General features: G+C 45.1%; 1 protein-coding gene across 3 annotated transcripts in view; it reads left to right on the top strand.

Annotated features, from left to right (window-relative positions):
- Positions 1 to 14769, top strand: part of KCNIP1 (potassium voltage-gated channel interacting protein 1) — a 427878-nt gene that overhangs the window by 146076 nt on the left and 267033 nt on the right. The window contains exon 1 of one of the 3 annotated variants that reach the window (XM_063349044.1): positions 6130 to 6799. The exons of 1 other annotated variant lie outside the window; for it this stretch is intronic. In XM_063349044.1, coding sequence (XP_063205114.1) covers positions 6739 to 6799 — 61 coding nt within the window. In that variant the 5' untranslated portion in view covers positions 6130 to 6738. Of the gene's footprint in view, positions 1 to 6129; positions 6800 to 14769 lie in introns of those variants that run through there. One more of the 3 variants, XM_063349046.1, reaches the window with a different exon arrangement.

Raw genomic sequence — 14769 nt, 5'->3', positions numbered from 1 at the left:
TGTGGTGAATTCTGACTTTGTGAAAATCTAGAATAGGAAGGCCAGTATGTCCTTACATTGATAAAAAGGTAAATAATGGCCCACAAAAACCCCTAAACAATTTTTACAGGTATAGACCAGATGACAGGCCTCATCTTGTTCTCTCTGTGATCAAGCTGTTTCCAGTGGCAGAGCAGATCGTCCTATGTTGCTTCAATTTATCCCTGTAGGTCTGTGCAGTGGCTGTGCGTGTTTCTTTGGTGGGTAGACTTTTCTTAGCTGTCTGTCTTCCTGCTTTGCACTGGGACAATTTCAATAAGTTAATAATAGATACTTGTAGTAAACAAACACACCTTAAATGTATTGGTTAATGTAATTGAAACCTTAGTAGTCTAATGAAAGAATTATTTTTATTTTTAATAATAGCAGAGAAATAAAGCAAAATGGTGACTACTACTGCAAGAGAAATGGTGCGCTCGTGTTTCTCCTGCTTCTCAAAGTCCTGCAGGTGCGGTCTGGGGGGGCTGCACTATGGAGGCTCGTCAGCATGTGGTCGTGAAGGTGATGATTTCTTCCTCTTCTCTTACAATGTCCAGCTGGAGCTATTTTTATTCATTTCCTACCATGTTGTTGCCCCCTGGCTTCCTTAGTTGGTCTGTGCCTGTGTGGAGTGCTGCTGCCTGGAGCCTCAGCATGGAGGCAACCTGAAGGATGAGTCTTTCAGTGATGCTGGGGAAATGTCTGGAGTGCTCCAGCATGGTGGGGTAGATGAGCTCTCTGTAACTCCTTACCCCCAAGCAAGCAGTGACTCCAACAATTGGGCAGGTTGTAGCTCAGAAAGGCTCCTGCCAGGTCTCCTGTGGAGCCTTGGGCTTAGGGTCAGGCAAAGCACTTGGCAGAGGATGTTCTGGCACAGACAGCTGAGGACAGCAACTGGTTAAAAATTTGCTAAGCAACAGAAACTCTCATTTCATTCTCTTAGAAAAGGAACATTTTCCTTCTTGCTTTTGATTATTATGTTTTCCCTCTAGATAGCCAAGTCTCAGCGTCTCATGAACTGCTTTAAAAATCAGAGAGAGCTGGTAGAGAGGGTGAGAGCCTGTGGGCAGCTCTTCTGGTGCATAGGCAGCTTCTGCAAAGGGGCTGCCATATCACTGCCTGTGCAATCGATGCAAAATTCACGTCTCCGGCTCCCCCCGGCTGCCATCCCTCAGGGAGGAATCCATGTCCAGAGTATTGCAGGAGCAACTGTGTTTGTGCTGCTGGGGGGACCCAGCTTGTTGCCATGGCTGGAGGCGGTTTTGTGCCAGAGCATTGAGTCACAATTGGGCCAGTGACAGTGGGTCCCAATTATGAACATCTGACCAGGCTACAGTTGAGTGGACACAGCTGAAAGCAGGAGTCTGGGCATTTCTGATGCTCATGTGGCATCGTCCCAGCACCCAGTCTGCTACTTGTGTGCTCTCAGTTGCTCGTGGGAAGGACTGGCTTTACAGTCGGCCTCAAGAAAAACAGTAGCTGCTCAGGTGAACAGAAAGTCACCTCTGCCTTGAAGTGAAGCACTCCATGTTGGGTAAATGTAAAAGGCTTCCCTGAAACAAGTGCTAGTTACTGGAGTATGAACAATGAAATTCCGTTAGTCTTAAAATACCCAGAAGGGAAAAGGAATCAGTCACTTCTATGTTTATTTAGGCTTTTTAAAGCAGAACCTACCTGGAACCACTCAAAGCTGATAGACACAGAGTGAATGACAAGGGCTTGCTATAAACAGGCAGTTTTCAGGTTTTATTTGTGTTCCTATTATGCAAATGCTCATTGCTGTACATTAGGAGACCAAAAAAAAAAAAAAAAAGAGAATGAATTTCATCAGTACCCTAAGTTTTAAAATCTGGGTATGTCTGAGGCTAATCCTACAGATCGACGTTGTCAGCTTTGCCTTGCAGGAGGGGATGGCTGATAAACCCAAGGTTACATCCCTAGATACTGTGCTTAGGGAGGGTGTTTTCTCCTGGCAACGGTCCACATTTCTTCATGATGAAAAATACAGCCTCCCCCTCTACTTTCCTGTATATTCACACAAAAATACCAGAAATGTGTAGTTCAGGATAGATATAACTCAAGTGTGGTCTGGCTCCGTTCTGTACCAGTTGTGGTCTTTAGTGGGAAGAGGACCTGATCCTGCATCAGGGAGCAGAACTGTACCAACCCCTGTTACCATGCTCCCAGAGATTTCCATCCTGTTCCAATATCAGCTAGCTGGTGATACAACTCCCTAATTGAAGATACTGTATTTGCTTTTATTAAAAATAATGGACAGCTTAGGCTGACCAAACCTTCTGGCTACATCCAGCAAATAAGCACCTACATCACTGCCAGTGTCTGTCTACTTTGCTCTGATGTTTCAAAGTCGCACAGATGCTTGTTAAAAGCAATAGTATGGAGTTAAGAGGCGGAAAGAAATCAGGAAGAGGGTCAGTGAATAGTATTAGGTTATGGTTTTGTTAGTCAGTAGACAGAATTTATTATGATATGGTATATAGTAGTGGTAAAAAGATGGAATGGGATTTAATCGCTGGCAGACAGCAATGATGGATTAGTGGTGGCCCGTGGGGACACATCAGCCCTGTCGATCTAGCTTGGGAGATCAGTACCCAGAATTGAGTGCTTGCCTGTGTATGTACACAGCGAGCAGAGGCATAGCCTCATGGGCACTTTTTGTGTGTTGCCGTACCCGTGCATGCCTAGCGTGTGTCTGCCCATCCCCTGCAAGAAGCACTCTCGGCCCTTTCCCATGGAGGCTCTCCCCTCCTTAGCAGTGACTGCTGGGACGGTCACACAAGTCACCTGCTGGGTGAACTTTTTTGTGGGACAGTGGGTGGGTTTACGCTTGGCACAGGCATCATGAAGTGGTACATACCTTCAGCTGTGCAAGCAAATCCTTGAGAACTGTGTGAATAATGCCGCAAGAGAGCCCCATGGTGCGCATCTGGGGTTTCTCATTGCCCTGGGAAGAGAGCAGTGGCTGGGCTCTGGAGCTCTGTGAATCAATACCAGGGGCTGCAGCCAGGTTCAGCACAATACGGTGTCTCCTTTCCCCGAGGTACTTTGGATCCTCTGAGAGCAGCTCTTACCCAGGATGGTGGCTTAGGTACCCACACAGCTCTGAACTGTGTGTTCACCATCACGGTCAGAACTCAGTCTTCATTTTTCTTCTAAAGGAAATACTCTGAAAAATATTCAGCTCCTCAGATAGAGGGTGGCCATCAGCACTTGTTATGTCTCAAGTATTATCTCTTAGGTTGATAAATTTGGATGGTCATCTTTGGGGAATGAGAATTCCAGCCTGCTGGGGCAAATACCCCAATTCATTAGTGTTTACAATGCTTCAGTTCCTCTGAGGTCTTCATTTTCAGTTGTGAGAGAAAGCGGCTGCTTTTGAACTGGTGATCTGGGATTCTGTGCTCATCTGCCCAGGCACAGACATGGTCCCTCCTCATGTCCCCGTGCTTGTATATTTGAGTCATGCAGACAAAAATGCATGTAACTGTTTATCCCCGTGATTTCATAGGGATCTGTCAATACTGGTTTCCAGCCAAGACAAATCTTTTTTTTTTTTCCCAAGTTTCTAATAAGACTGAATATTCCCATTTGCCCCCTGCCTTCATATACCATCCTGTTTCAACTAAACAACAGTGCACCATCAGCGGTGCAATTTTGCTTTCCTAAATTACTTTTTTTTTTTCTAGGGTGTCTCACCATATGGGCAGCCTAATCTGTTGCTCCCAGGCCAACTGCTTTCTGCATGGCCAGGATCCAACCGATGTCAGGAGGAATCCTGAAGCCAGCGACTTTCTAGGTGCTTTTTGCTGAAAGGAGGTTGTAGCGAGGTGGGTGTTAGTCTCTTTTCCCAAGTAACAGGTGATAGGATGAGAGGAAATGGCCTCAAGTCATGAGGGGGAGGTTTAGATTGGCTATTAGGAAGAACTTCTTCACCAAAAGGGTTATCAAGAATTGGAACAGGCTGCCCAGGAAAGTGGTGGAGTCACCATCCCTGGAGGCATTTAAAAGACATGTAGATGTGGTGCTGAGGGACATGGTTTAGTGGTGGACTTGGCAGTGCTAGGTTTACAGTTGGACTCGACGTTAAAGGTCTTTTTCAACCTAAATGATTCTATGATAATCTGTGTAGGTCTTTGGAACCATTTACTTTGGAGCTTTTAGGCGTATAACACTGTTTTTCCCAGTGCATGAGTCAACTGACGTGTGGCTTTGTGAGCGGACGATGTGACAGGAGCTGCGGGTCATTGACTTTTGCTAGCAACAACTTTGCCTACATTGAAGAGGTTTCCCTTTTTGACATCTTGGAGACATCATGCCTGGGAGCAGAGAACAGGGGAGCACAGCGTGCCAATGGCAGCTGTTGCTTTTGGGGGTAGGATGCTTTTAGCTGTCCTGATGCCAGTAGAGGACTCCAGAGATGGCACCAAGATGACCTGCTGCAGGGAGGCAGAACCACCGCAGCCCTCACCCACCGGTGAAGGTCCGATACAGGGGTGACCGCTCAGTTGCAGAAGTACAGCTGCTGCCCCAAGACCCATGGAGGCTCAGTCATGGCATCCGTGTCCAGTAAGGGCAGTTGATGTACCACTGAGGTGGCAAAGGGGGTGCAAACCCAGCCTGTTGGACAGGAGTCCCACCATCTCTCTTTGCTCCCTGTTTGCATGAGAAATTACATATCCAGGTATGTCCGTACCTGCTGGTTTCTCGTCTTGGCAACCATGGTGTGAGGCAGCCACCATTACGTGAGGGCACATCTACCGTGGCCTCTGGTCACCTTCCAGCCTTGTTGTGTGCAATCAAGAGCAGTGATTTTCCACACGCATATTGTAGCCTAATATTTCAATGTGTAAACACAAATAAAATATTCATAAAATAAATATAAATATTTAAATAAAAAAGACTTTAAGAATCTCAGAGAGCTTTTCAATGCCTTGTAGAGATCACGTTAGTCTGAGGGACCCCCATGTGGATCTGGGTGGCTGGAGAAGCCTGCTAGCCAGCCCATGGGCTGCAGGATCACAGCTGTGGGCCAGCCTGGGGGAGCAGTATGGGGGGCAGAGGTGTTGCACAAGCCAGGATAGGGTCCCCCGCGATGACAACACTGTGGGCCCCAAGTCCTGGGAACTTTTCACCTGCCTGCAAAGTGATACATTTCAGTTCAGGATTTTGGCATCTAAACAGGACCTTATCTCAGGTGTTGCTCAGAAGTTGTTTAATTGTTTTATTTTGAGTTGTAAAACAAGAAGGAAAAAAAAAAAGGAGGAGGAATAAAAAGCATTTTCTGTAATGTCTTTTGTGACTAGCAACTAATTGAAAGCTCTTTGCTGGTATACACAAGGGAAGCAAATACACCTGTGCATGCAAAGGCAGCATTGCTGGCAGCGGCTGAGCAGAAGGTAACACGCGGCTTTACCTCCAGGGACACCGATGCTGTGCAGCTTCTGATCCTGGGGGCTCAGGGATCTGTGTTTGATGAAATCTTTACTGCAAAGTTACAGGAAAGCTGGGGAAACCTGTTGAGACAAGGTTCTTTTGGTCTCTGGTGTAGGAATGATTTTCTTCAGACAAATACAACGTTTGCACAGATGCTGCCTTAATCTCAGTTACCCTGTGCAAATAGAAAATTAATTCTGGTTCCGACGGCCGCCTCAGTATATTTAACTCTTTCTCTATTTGAGCACTTGCTATCTCACCTTCTGAGAAAAGATAACAAGAGGCGTAACTGATTTTTTTGAAATATGAAAGAACTGTAAAAAATGCCAGGATTTTTCTACCTCCTTTGAGCCAACAGACATTTGCAGAATTTTGTTTCAACGGTTTGTTGGTTTAATGTCTTAAAAAGGATATGTACATACATACTTTGCAGAAAAATAAGTTATTAACAACTGTCTTGCACATGCTTCTGGTGCGTGAGAAAGGATGTGCAGGAAAAGGATTGTGGTGAAATTTTCTGGTTTCCCCTGTTGCGCTTACTTATTTTTCCCCTGACTTTTCTGCTTGAGAAGACTGTTAGAGATTGCAGCTTCCTACCTTTCTGGCAGACTCTTAATTAGCAGGAGCGTGCAGTCCGCACAGCTGGGGCTTTGATGCCTCGTTCACTATCGTTTCCCACTCAGAAGATTTCCATTCATTCCGAATTGGTACCCAGCCCAAAGCCCGGGCTTCCCCCCCGAGACCCTCAGCGTGTCTACAGGACTCCAGTTTAGTATTCACTGGAAGAGATGCGCCGATGCTCCCTCGCTAGACCTACAGGCTGCTGGTTGGAGCCATAAGGGAACGGGAGGAAGAATTAGCCTGTGTGTTTATGTGGCTGTGCTCCAGTAAATATTTTGATGCATCTGCTGCCAGCTCTGGTCTGAGGGAATCTACCTAGCATTTAAATTTTGATGGGGAGCTGTTTTGAATAATAACAGTGCAGCCGGCTGTGAGTCAGTGCATGTGTGTTGACTTAAAAAAAAAAAAAAAACCTCAAAGCTTAACGCTTGCTGAACGCTGAGCTGCAGTGCTTTGCTTTTTCCCTCCTCCTTTCTTCTTTTCTTTCTTCTCTTGACTTCCTCGGTTTTGTTTTGTTCTTGGGGGCATTTCACATAGATTTTGTTCACTGGTGGTGGGGGGGGTGGGGTAAGAAGAATAAAAACAAACCCAAAACCAAATCAGCCAAAATAAATCGTCCCTAAAAACTCACAAGTAGCTTTTGCAATGGGTGCTGTAATGGGTACGTTCTCTTCTCTACAAACGAAACAAAGAAGACCATCAAAAGGTAAGACCTCCTGTTTTGCTTTTCCTGCCCCTTCTGTATATTTGCTAGGAGAGAAATTTGTGTTAGGAAGGGAGGAGAAAATGAACGTGTGCCACTTGCAAGTAACCCAGCAATGTTTATGTGAGGTGTAATTTGCAGAGGAGAGTGGGATGTGAGGTGGTGGAGGGAACGTGTGGGCATGAGGAAATGGCTGTGGAGGGGCTTGGGGGGTGAAAAGCATCTGAAATATTGTAATCCTTCGTACAGGCGTGTATGAGGAGGAGAAACTCAGTGGCTCCATATGCAGAGCACTTGCAGAAGAGACCTGTTTATTTCCAAATCCCATGCTTTATAAACCCTTTGAGAAGGGAATAAAATGTAGATGCACAGCAAATTCTTCTCAATACCTTGTGGTTTCTTTCTCAGAAAGTATTGTTGGAGTCAGTGTTGCATATTCAGTAATCCAGCACCAAGTGTGCAGTTCTAATGATGTGTGTTTTATAAAGATTATCAAGAGGGGGAAAAATTAGGATCTTTTCACAGAGAAGGAGAGGAGAGAGAAGCTCATAAGAAAGTAAGCAGCAATCCCAGGGATTTTAATCCTTAAATCCATAAATATTGTCTGAGAGATGCTGATTTTTCAGGAGGTCAGGTTTGTGTAGTGTTTGCTTGAGCTTTGCTCAATTTCCTTCAGGGTTAATTCAAAAATTCCACGGTGCTGCTGAGCAGAAAGTTGAAAGCACTGTCAGGGGCATGTCCATACCATACAGAATGAGTATTGTTTAGAAAACAGAAAGAAAGACTGTAACTTCGGCAAGTCTTTCTGCTATTTGGAAATACTCCCTGCCAGAACCTCTGCATTTAACAGTCTCTCGGTGTGTCTAGGGTAGGTCTCTATTTCCACTGGATCTGTCGCTCAGTTCTTATGTATACTTTTGAATTGCAAGTTGGTATGGATTTTCTAGCAATTTCAATTACAATTGTCTTGGCAAATATCAAACATCAAGCAATCATGCTAAAGAGAAATGGGGAAGGACTGTGCAGGGAATTTGGTTGTGGCAAGTTTGTCAGCAAGTGTAAAATTCTGTGCTCCTGATACAAGACAGGTAGGGTAGGGTAAAATTTTATATTAGAGTATTTACAGTTCACCTCTTTATTATAGTTTATTATAATGCAACCATAATTTACAGTCATCTGGGATGTATATGATATTATTTATACTGTAAGCATAACTGTATAATTGGTTAAGCCCTGAGTGACACCTGAAGCTGTGAGAGTTGTGTTCAGGCACTGTGAAGTACACGAGAGCCAAACACGGTATGCTGGGCATGGTGGCTGCTGTGACACTTAGGGGTGTCTTATCCACCTGCCAAAGACCTGGGAGCTGGATCTGATTCCCACTAAACGTAGATAATTTTGGGCTGAATGTATCTATTCTCTACTACTTTGTTGTCTTGTGATTGGCTCAGCTCTCTAGTGGATGGAAGAAATTGCTTTTTGTTGGAGTTCTCAAGCAGTAAAATTCCAGCATCTGGTCACACATTTGAACATTTACAGTGGGATTCAATCTTGCTGGTGCCTGCTGGCAGTGGTTGTTCGGCTATATTTATCAAAACTTGTGTTCCCAGAGTTATCTCCTCTTGGCTCTGATGTGTTATCCATGTGCTGTTGCCGTTTAGTAAAGCACCCGGTTGGAGAGAGCAAGTTGGAAGAAATTCCTTTAATTTTCTTGGCTATTTTCAAAGCCAGTGCAGAATTTCTCACCTTTTAGTCACTATTTACCTGGCAGGAAAGAGCATTACAGAATAACGCTGCTGGTTTTGGCTGACTTCAGCCAGTTGCAGATGTTCCTCTAGAGTGATGCCCAGAGGATCCCGCAGATCTCCAAACAGGAGTGGCGGAGGCATGTTTGCCTCACATGCCTCTGGGCTGCTTGGTGTGTTTTACACTGCACTTCACCTTCTCAACAATGAAACAATTCACCTTCTCAACAAAAAAATGTGCTGGGTTTGAATGCAATCTGAAAATTTTCTTTGTCTGTGAGATAGTTGGTAGCAGTCAATCACCACTATGTGATGGATTCCTTAGTGTTTCCCACTTGTTCCCTCAGCATCTCCTCCAGCTCTTGACCATCCTGGTGGCCTCTGCTGGACCATGTTCTAGTTTATCCACGTCTGTCTTGTACTGGGGAGCCCAAAACTGGCTACGACAGTCTGGATGTGTTCACACAAGTGCCGAGCAGAAGGGATAGATCACTGGTCCCAGTGCTGGCTGTGTTGGTGATGCAGTTTGCTGTGGGGATTGCCTTCTCTGCCACAGGGCACCTGCTAATGATGCCTGGGTGTAACTGTTCCGTTTGATATCACTGCATCTATCTTTTATTGAGTATAAAGTGTTTATCTATTTTATTATTAGATTATCATCTACTGTTATTTATTATTTATTGCATTTATCTGTGTGTTTATTTGAATATTTCAGGATTTATGTAGGAGTGAAATACTGCTGCTAAAATAATGACTTGAAGAAATAGTTATAGCAGGGCTAGATCCACACCTCTGCAAATACACGGTCATCTTGGTAAATGTGTGCTCTTCCAAGCAGTTTGAAGACAATTTGTACAGCCTTTTCTAGCTAAGCAGCTCACACGTGTATCTAAAGCTACATATCTTTGGTGTAATAAACTAAAAGCAAAAACCATGCATGAATATTGTTTTAAGAACAGGTAAAAGAAACAGGTCATGTCTAACTAAAGTGAAGAGTTTCCAGAGATGGGTTAATGTCAGTAAACACGTGGTGGATCCTGGCAGAGTGGGCTCAAGTGGCCTGTGCTCAACCCTTCCAGCTTCAGTGCATTATAAGGCTCTGCTTGTGCTGTTCCCGCTCGCACCCAGCTCGTGGCCAGGTTTGGGGCACTGGCAATGGGACTGGTGGCTGGTTCGGTAATTCCATCTGCGAGCTGCAAAGCTGGGAGGGTATATTGTAGCACTGTTCAAGAGTACAAGATTTAATTCCTTGTTTTAATGAAAATGGGGAGCCTGAATCAATAAAGGCAGGAGTAACACAGAAATTGCCTTAAAGCTGAGGGCAGTGGTCCATCAAGTGCAAGACCTTTTCTCTGGGAGTGGACAGTGTTGTGGGTTTGTAGGGGAGGAGTGGAGATAATTCATTTGGCTTGAATGTGAAAAGTTAATCCAACATAATTGGGCATTTTGTCTAGGCAGGTTATGAGCCATGCGTCCTGTCCTGTGGGATAAAGATTTCTACTTCTTATATTTGCAATCCCATCAGTAAAGCTGCAGAAGCTTTCCCTGTTCACTGGAGTGTCTCCGGATAGTCTCTGAGATTTGTACTGTTTGCATCAGGAGTGGCTCAGGGCAGTGACACAGATTATTTGTCCATTTCATTAGAAATTATTTCCTCTGATCTCCTCATTGGATGGCATTTTAACTTCATTCACTGTTGGGATTCTTCTTGTCTGCCTTTTCCAGCATTCTGAGTTGGCCTAGTAAAAAAAAATATTCGCTTGTGTCTCAGACAAGCAAAGCTGCACAGCGTTCCTGAGGTCCTGGTGGAGCCTGGCTGAGGTCCTGGGGGATAAGCTGACCATACGCCAGCAATGTTGTCCCCACAGCAAGGGCAGCCAGCAGCCTCCCGGGCTGCATTAGGCAGAGTATCTCCATCACGTTGAGGGAGGTGATGCTTCTCCTCTGCCCAGCACTGGTGAGATCCTGGGGAGGAAGAATGTCAGGCACCAATATAGGTTAGGAGTGGACCTGCTGGAAAGCAGCTCTGAAGAAAAGGATCTGAGGGTCTTGGTAGGCAGTAAATTATCCATGAGCCAGCAATGTGCCCTTGTCACCAAGGCCAACGGAATTCTGGGCTGCATAGGGAAGAGTGTGGCCAGCAGGTCAAGGGAGGTCATTGTCCCCCTCTACTCTGCACTGGGTGAGGCCACAGCTGGAATACTGTGTCCAGTTCTGGGCTCCCCAGTTCAAGAGAGACAGGGAACTACTGGAGAGAGTCCAGCGTAGGGCAACAAAGATGATTGAGGGACTAGAGCATCTCCCTTATGAGGAAAGGCTGAGAGAGCTGGGACTCTTTAGCCTGGAGAAGAGAAGGCTGAGGGGAGACCTTATTAACGATTACAAGTATCTAAAGGGTGGGTTGAAGGAGGATGGAGCCAGACTCTTTTCAGTGGTTCCCAGTAACAGGATGAGAGGTAACAGGCACAAGCTGGAACATAGGAAGTTCCGATCAAATATGAGAAGAAACTTCTTTATGGTGAGGATGACAGAGCACTGGAACAGGCTGCCCGGGGAGGGTGTGGAGTCCCCTTCTCTGGAGACTTTCAAGACCTGCCTGGATGCAGCCCTGAGTAATGTGCTCTGGGCAATCCTGCTTTAGCAGGGGAGTTGGACTAGATGATCTCTAGAGGTCCCTTCCAACTCTGAAAATTCCGTGATTCCGTGATCCACAGTGCCATGTCAGGTGCTGGGTTCCCCAGTACAGGAGAGATGGGGACTTCCTGGACTGAGTCCACTAAGGGGCCACGAGGAATATTAAACAATTCAAGTATCTGATCTACAGGGAGAGGCTGAGAGCTGGGACTGTTCAGCCTGCAGCAGAGAAGGCTCAGGAGGATCTTACCAGCGTGTGTAAATACCTGATGGGGGGGAGCAGAGGTGACGGAGATAGGCTTTTCCCAGTGGTGCCCAATGACAGGACAAGTGGCAATAGGCACAAATTGAAATACAAGAAATTCCACTTAAATATAAGAAAAAAAAAAATACCATGACGGTGACTGAACACTGGAACAGGCTGCCCAGAGGGACAGTGGAGTCTCCATCCTTGGAGATACTCAAATTCCAGCTGGACACAGTGCTGAGCAACCTGCTGTAGTTAACCCTGCCTTGAGGAGGAGGCTGGATGAGACAATCTTCCGAGGTCCCTTCCAACCTCATCCACCCTCTGGCTCTTTAAAAACCCAAAACATGTAAGGACTTGGGGGTACTGGGAACAGGAAAAAACGTTGAGAGTTCAGTATGGACCACGAAGCTGAGAGAAGTGCTTGGTCCTCTTTTAGTACGTTAACAGTTAGTGCTTGGATACAAGATTAAGATGCGCTTGAGAATTTCGTGTTGCTTGTATGTCCTCCAGCAAACATAAGCAATAAAACGATAAATGAGTTAAGGAAAAAAAAACCAAAACCACAACACTAAAAGGCAGAGGGACAACATAGCAGATAATGCACACACAAATGCATCTCTGGTTTCAACTCGCTGCAGAAATAGAGATTTTTTTTTTTCATGTGTTTTTGCACTCTGCAGCCAATCATGACCAAATTTGTGGCTAGAATCAGCCATTTCCATATTCGTCATGGAAACGTTCGGATTAGCAGATTGCTAAAGCAGGGGGAATTTCTTGTTTTGACTGCTTCCTGCACCTCTGTGTTAGTGTGCAGTGGGGATGGTTACACTGCCATTTGTCAGCAAATTCAATTACAGTAAAAAAGGAAAATTGAGGAATAAGGGATTAGCTATGTTTTGCTCTTTCTTTTCTCTACACCCCCCTCCCCCCAGTGAAAGTGAAATAACTCAAATATTTCTCAATATCTGAATCGTGTTGGCCTCAGAGCTCCAAGCCCCAGCTCTTACCCTGGGTGCACCAGCAGAAAGCAATACCACTTTCAGTTGGGGATCCAAGTCTGTTGAATGTGAGAAACTGTATTTTGAGCTAAGGCCACCCAAACCTAAAATATCAAGAGGAGCCTGGCACAGTTGCTTAATTTTGCAAGAGCTAACAGCAGGAATTCACTTTGCACAAAATGTAAGTTGCCCCATTTTTATAGTGACCAATTTCTAGACTTTGTTTTGAAGGAAGGTTTGTTTTGAAATGGCTTTTTGTCCAAAACCATCAGATTTTGTGTCTGATTAGCTGTATTTTCAAGTGTTTGACTTACCAGGAAACCACTCAACATTGCTTGACTCGTCAGCCTTCGTAAGAATATCTGACTGGCCTGAGCTCCTAAGATTGCTGGCCATGGCTGTGCCCTTTCAGTTCCCTGCGCTGGAACAACCTGCTTCACTGCTCAAAAGGAGAAGTAGCAGCTCAGTAGTATTTCAAGGAATCAGTCCTGTTCAGCCCTAGACCTACGGCTGCAGAATGGAGATGATAGATTTGGGCAGGGGAGCTGCCCTGGTATTCACTTTTCCCAGTACTTATCATTACAAAATAACTTTTTGTAGGCTGTTTATGGCAGCTTTATTCTCAATCAGCCTTTGAAATTCATCCAGCAGAAGTGACAGACTTACCTTTATCCCTCAAAAATCTGTTCAGGTTTGGCAGAAAGAAAAGCTTTGAAAGTTGCCCTTCTCTTTCTTCTGCTCCTCAAAGAAACTTGACAGCTTGCCCCTGTTGTGGAATGAATGTGTGTGTCCTGAAGACTCTGACCGTACAGCCTTGTGTCCTGAGTATTTTTTTAAAAGAGAGAAGATCTCAGTTCCCCACCCACTTTCCTTCTAGCGCAAGGACAGCATCCTGCCCTCTGGTTGGAGACCTGTGCCTGCAGGCGCTTGAGTGAATGGAAGAAATGGTGATTTGGTTTCTGCTGGCTGTGCCCAAGAGCCGATACACAATCCTGACATCTCATTTTCTCTCCCTAGTCTTTTCTGATCATCATCTGATAACAGTCTGGCAGGTCAGGTACGTGGTCGGCTGCCTGCATGGAAAACCGAGGGTTTGACAGACAGTTTTTTTCTAGGGAATTGTCTTTGCAGTAGGTGTACAAAACAGCACTCAGCAACAAAACTGTTTGATGTAAGCACTCAATCAGAAGCAATTTAGAAAAACTGTGATGACCAGTAAGTGTTCATCAGAATATGCTGCTTTGTGTGAAACGCTTCACTTTCTCCAAAGGACAAAGAGGTGCACGGGAGGCTGCTCGGCGTTGCAGTAGCCAAACATGCCAGCCATATGGCTGGGATATGCCTGCGATGGGTGGCACAGACGCGAGGGAGCTTTTGGCACCCCACTTTCCCCTGTCCTCAGCAACCCTGTGCCAGAGCTCACGTGGGTGTGGGGTTTGCTTAGAGGTAGGTAGGACTAACGGACTTGTGGCTGCTTCTATTCCCCGCTCCCCCATTTTTCAGCCAAAATTTCTTTAGCTCTTAACGCAGTTGCTAGCTCTAAATTTCTTCCCTTGCCTTGTTTCCTACTTGCTTCCCTATAAATCCAACTCCTGGCAGCAAGGTAGAGTGATTTCAAATAGCTGGTTCTAAGACTAGATAGCACGGATTAAATTAAAATAAGCTATGTGTGTCCCTGATTGCTTCCTACAGCCATACAGCGCCTGCCTAAATACTGCAGTCGGACCCAGCTTGGAGGTTTGGCATAAAGAAAAACGGATGGAGGAAAGTACACTATAATAGCGTGTTATATGTTATGTTGCATTAGCATACGTGTGTGCTTATTTCCTGCCCTGGGTACGGGTACTGTGTGCCACTTAAATTGCAGCGCATCCACGCAGAGCCATGAAATCACACCACAAAAGAGGCGATTAGAGACTTCAGCTTTGCATGCCAGTAGGCTGCAGTGCTCTGAAGTTTCTTTTTGTTCCACAATAATCCAAAAGGGTAAAAAAGAAAATATTTTCTAACTTTTAACTTCCAGCCTTGATAATCTTCCAACCTTTATCATTGTCAGCTTTCCCAGTGTGAATTGCTGGATATTTGATGTTTGGAACGGGCACTAGGAAGCACCTGGATTTTTGCAACTGAAAGTATTTACCGTTGTAGATGTGAAAAGGTTGGAACGTAATACTTAGCAGAGATTTTTCTCAATTCCTACCTTTACAGTGGTTAATGTCACCAAAGAAGTAAACAGGAGTCAGTTAGGGTTGTACAAATTTTTTCAGGAAAAACTTAGCTATAAAAAAGCAGACCTAGGTCAACCAAAGCAAGTTATAAACTCATGCTGATTTTTGTCAAATATGA

Source organism: Chroicocephalus ridibundus, chromosome 11 (assembly GCF_963924245.1).
Source record: "Chroicocephalus ridibundus chromosome 11, bChrRid1.1, whole genome shotgun sequence".
NCBI classification, from domain to species: Eukaryota; Metazoa; Chordata; class Aves; order Charadriiformes; family Laridae; genus Chroicocephalus; species Chroicocephalus ridibundus.
The sequence above is the reverse complement of the archived record's forward strand: the minus strand, read 5'-3'. Positions and strand labels throughout refer to the sequence as shown.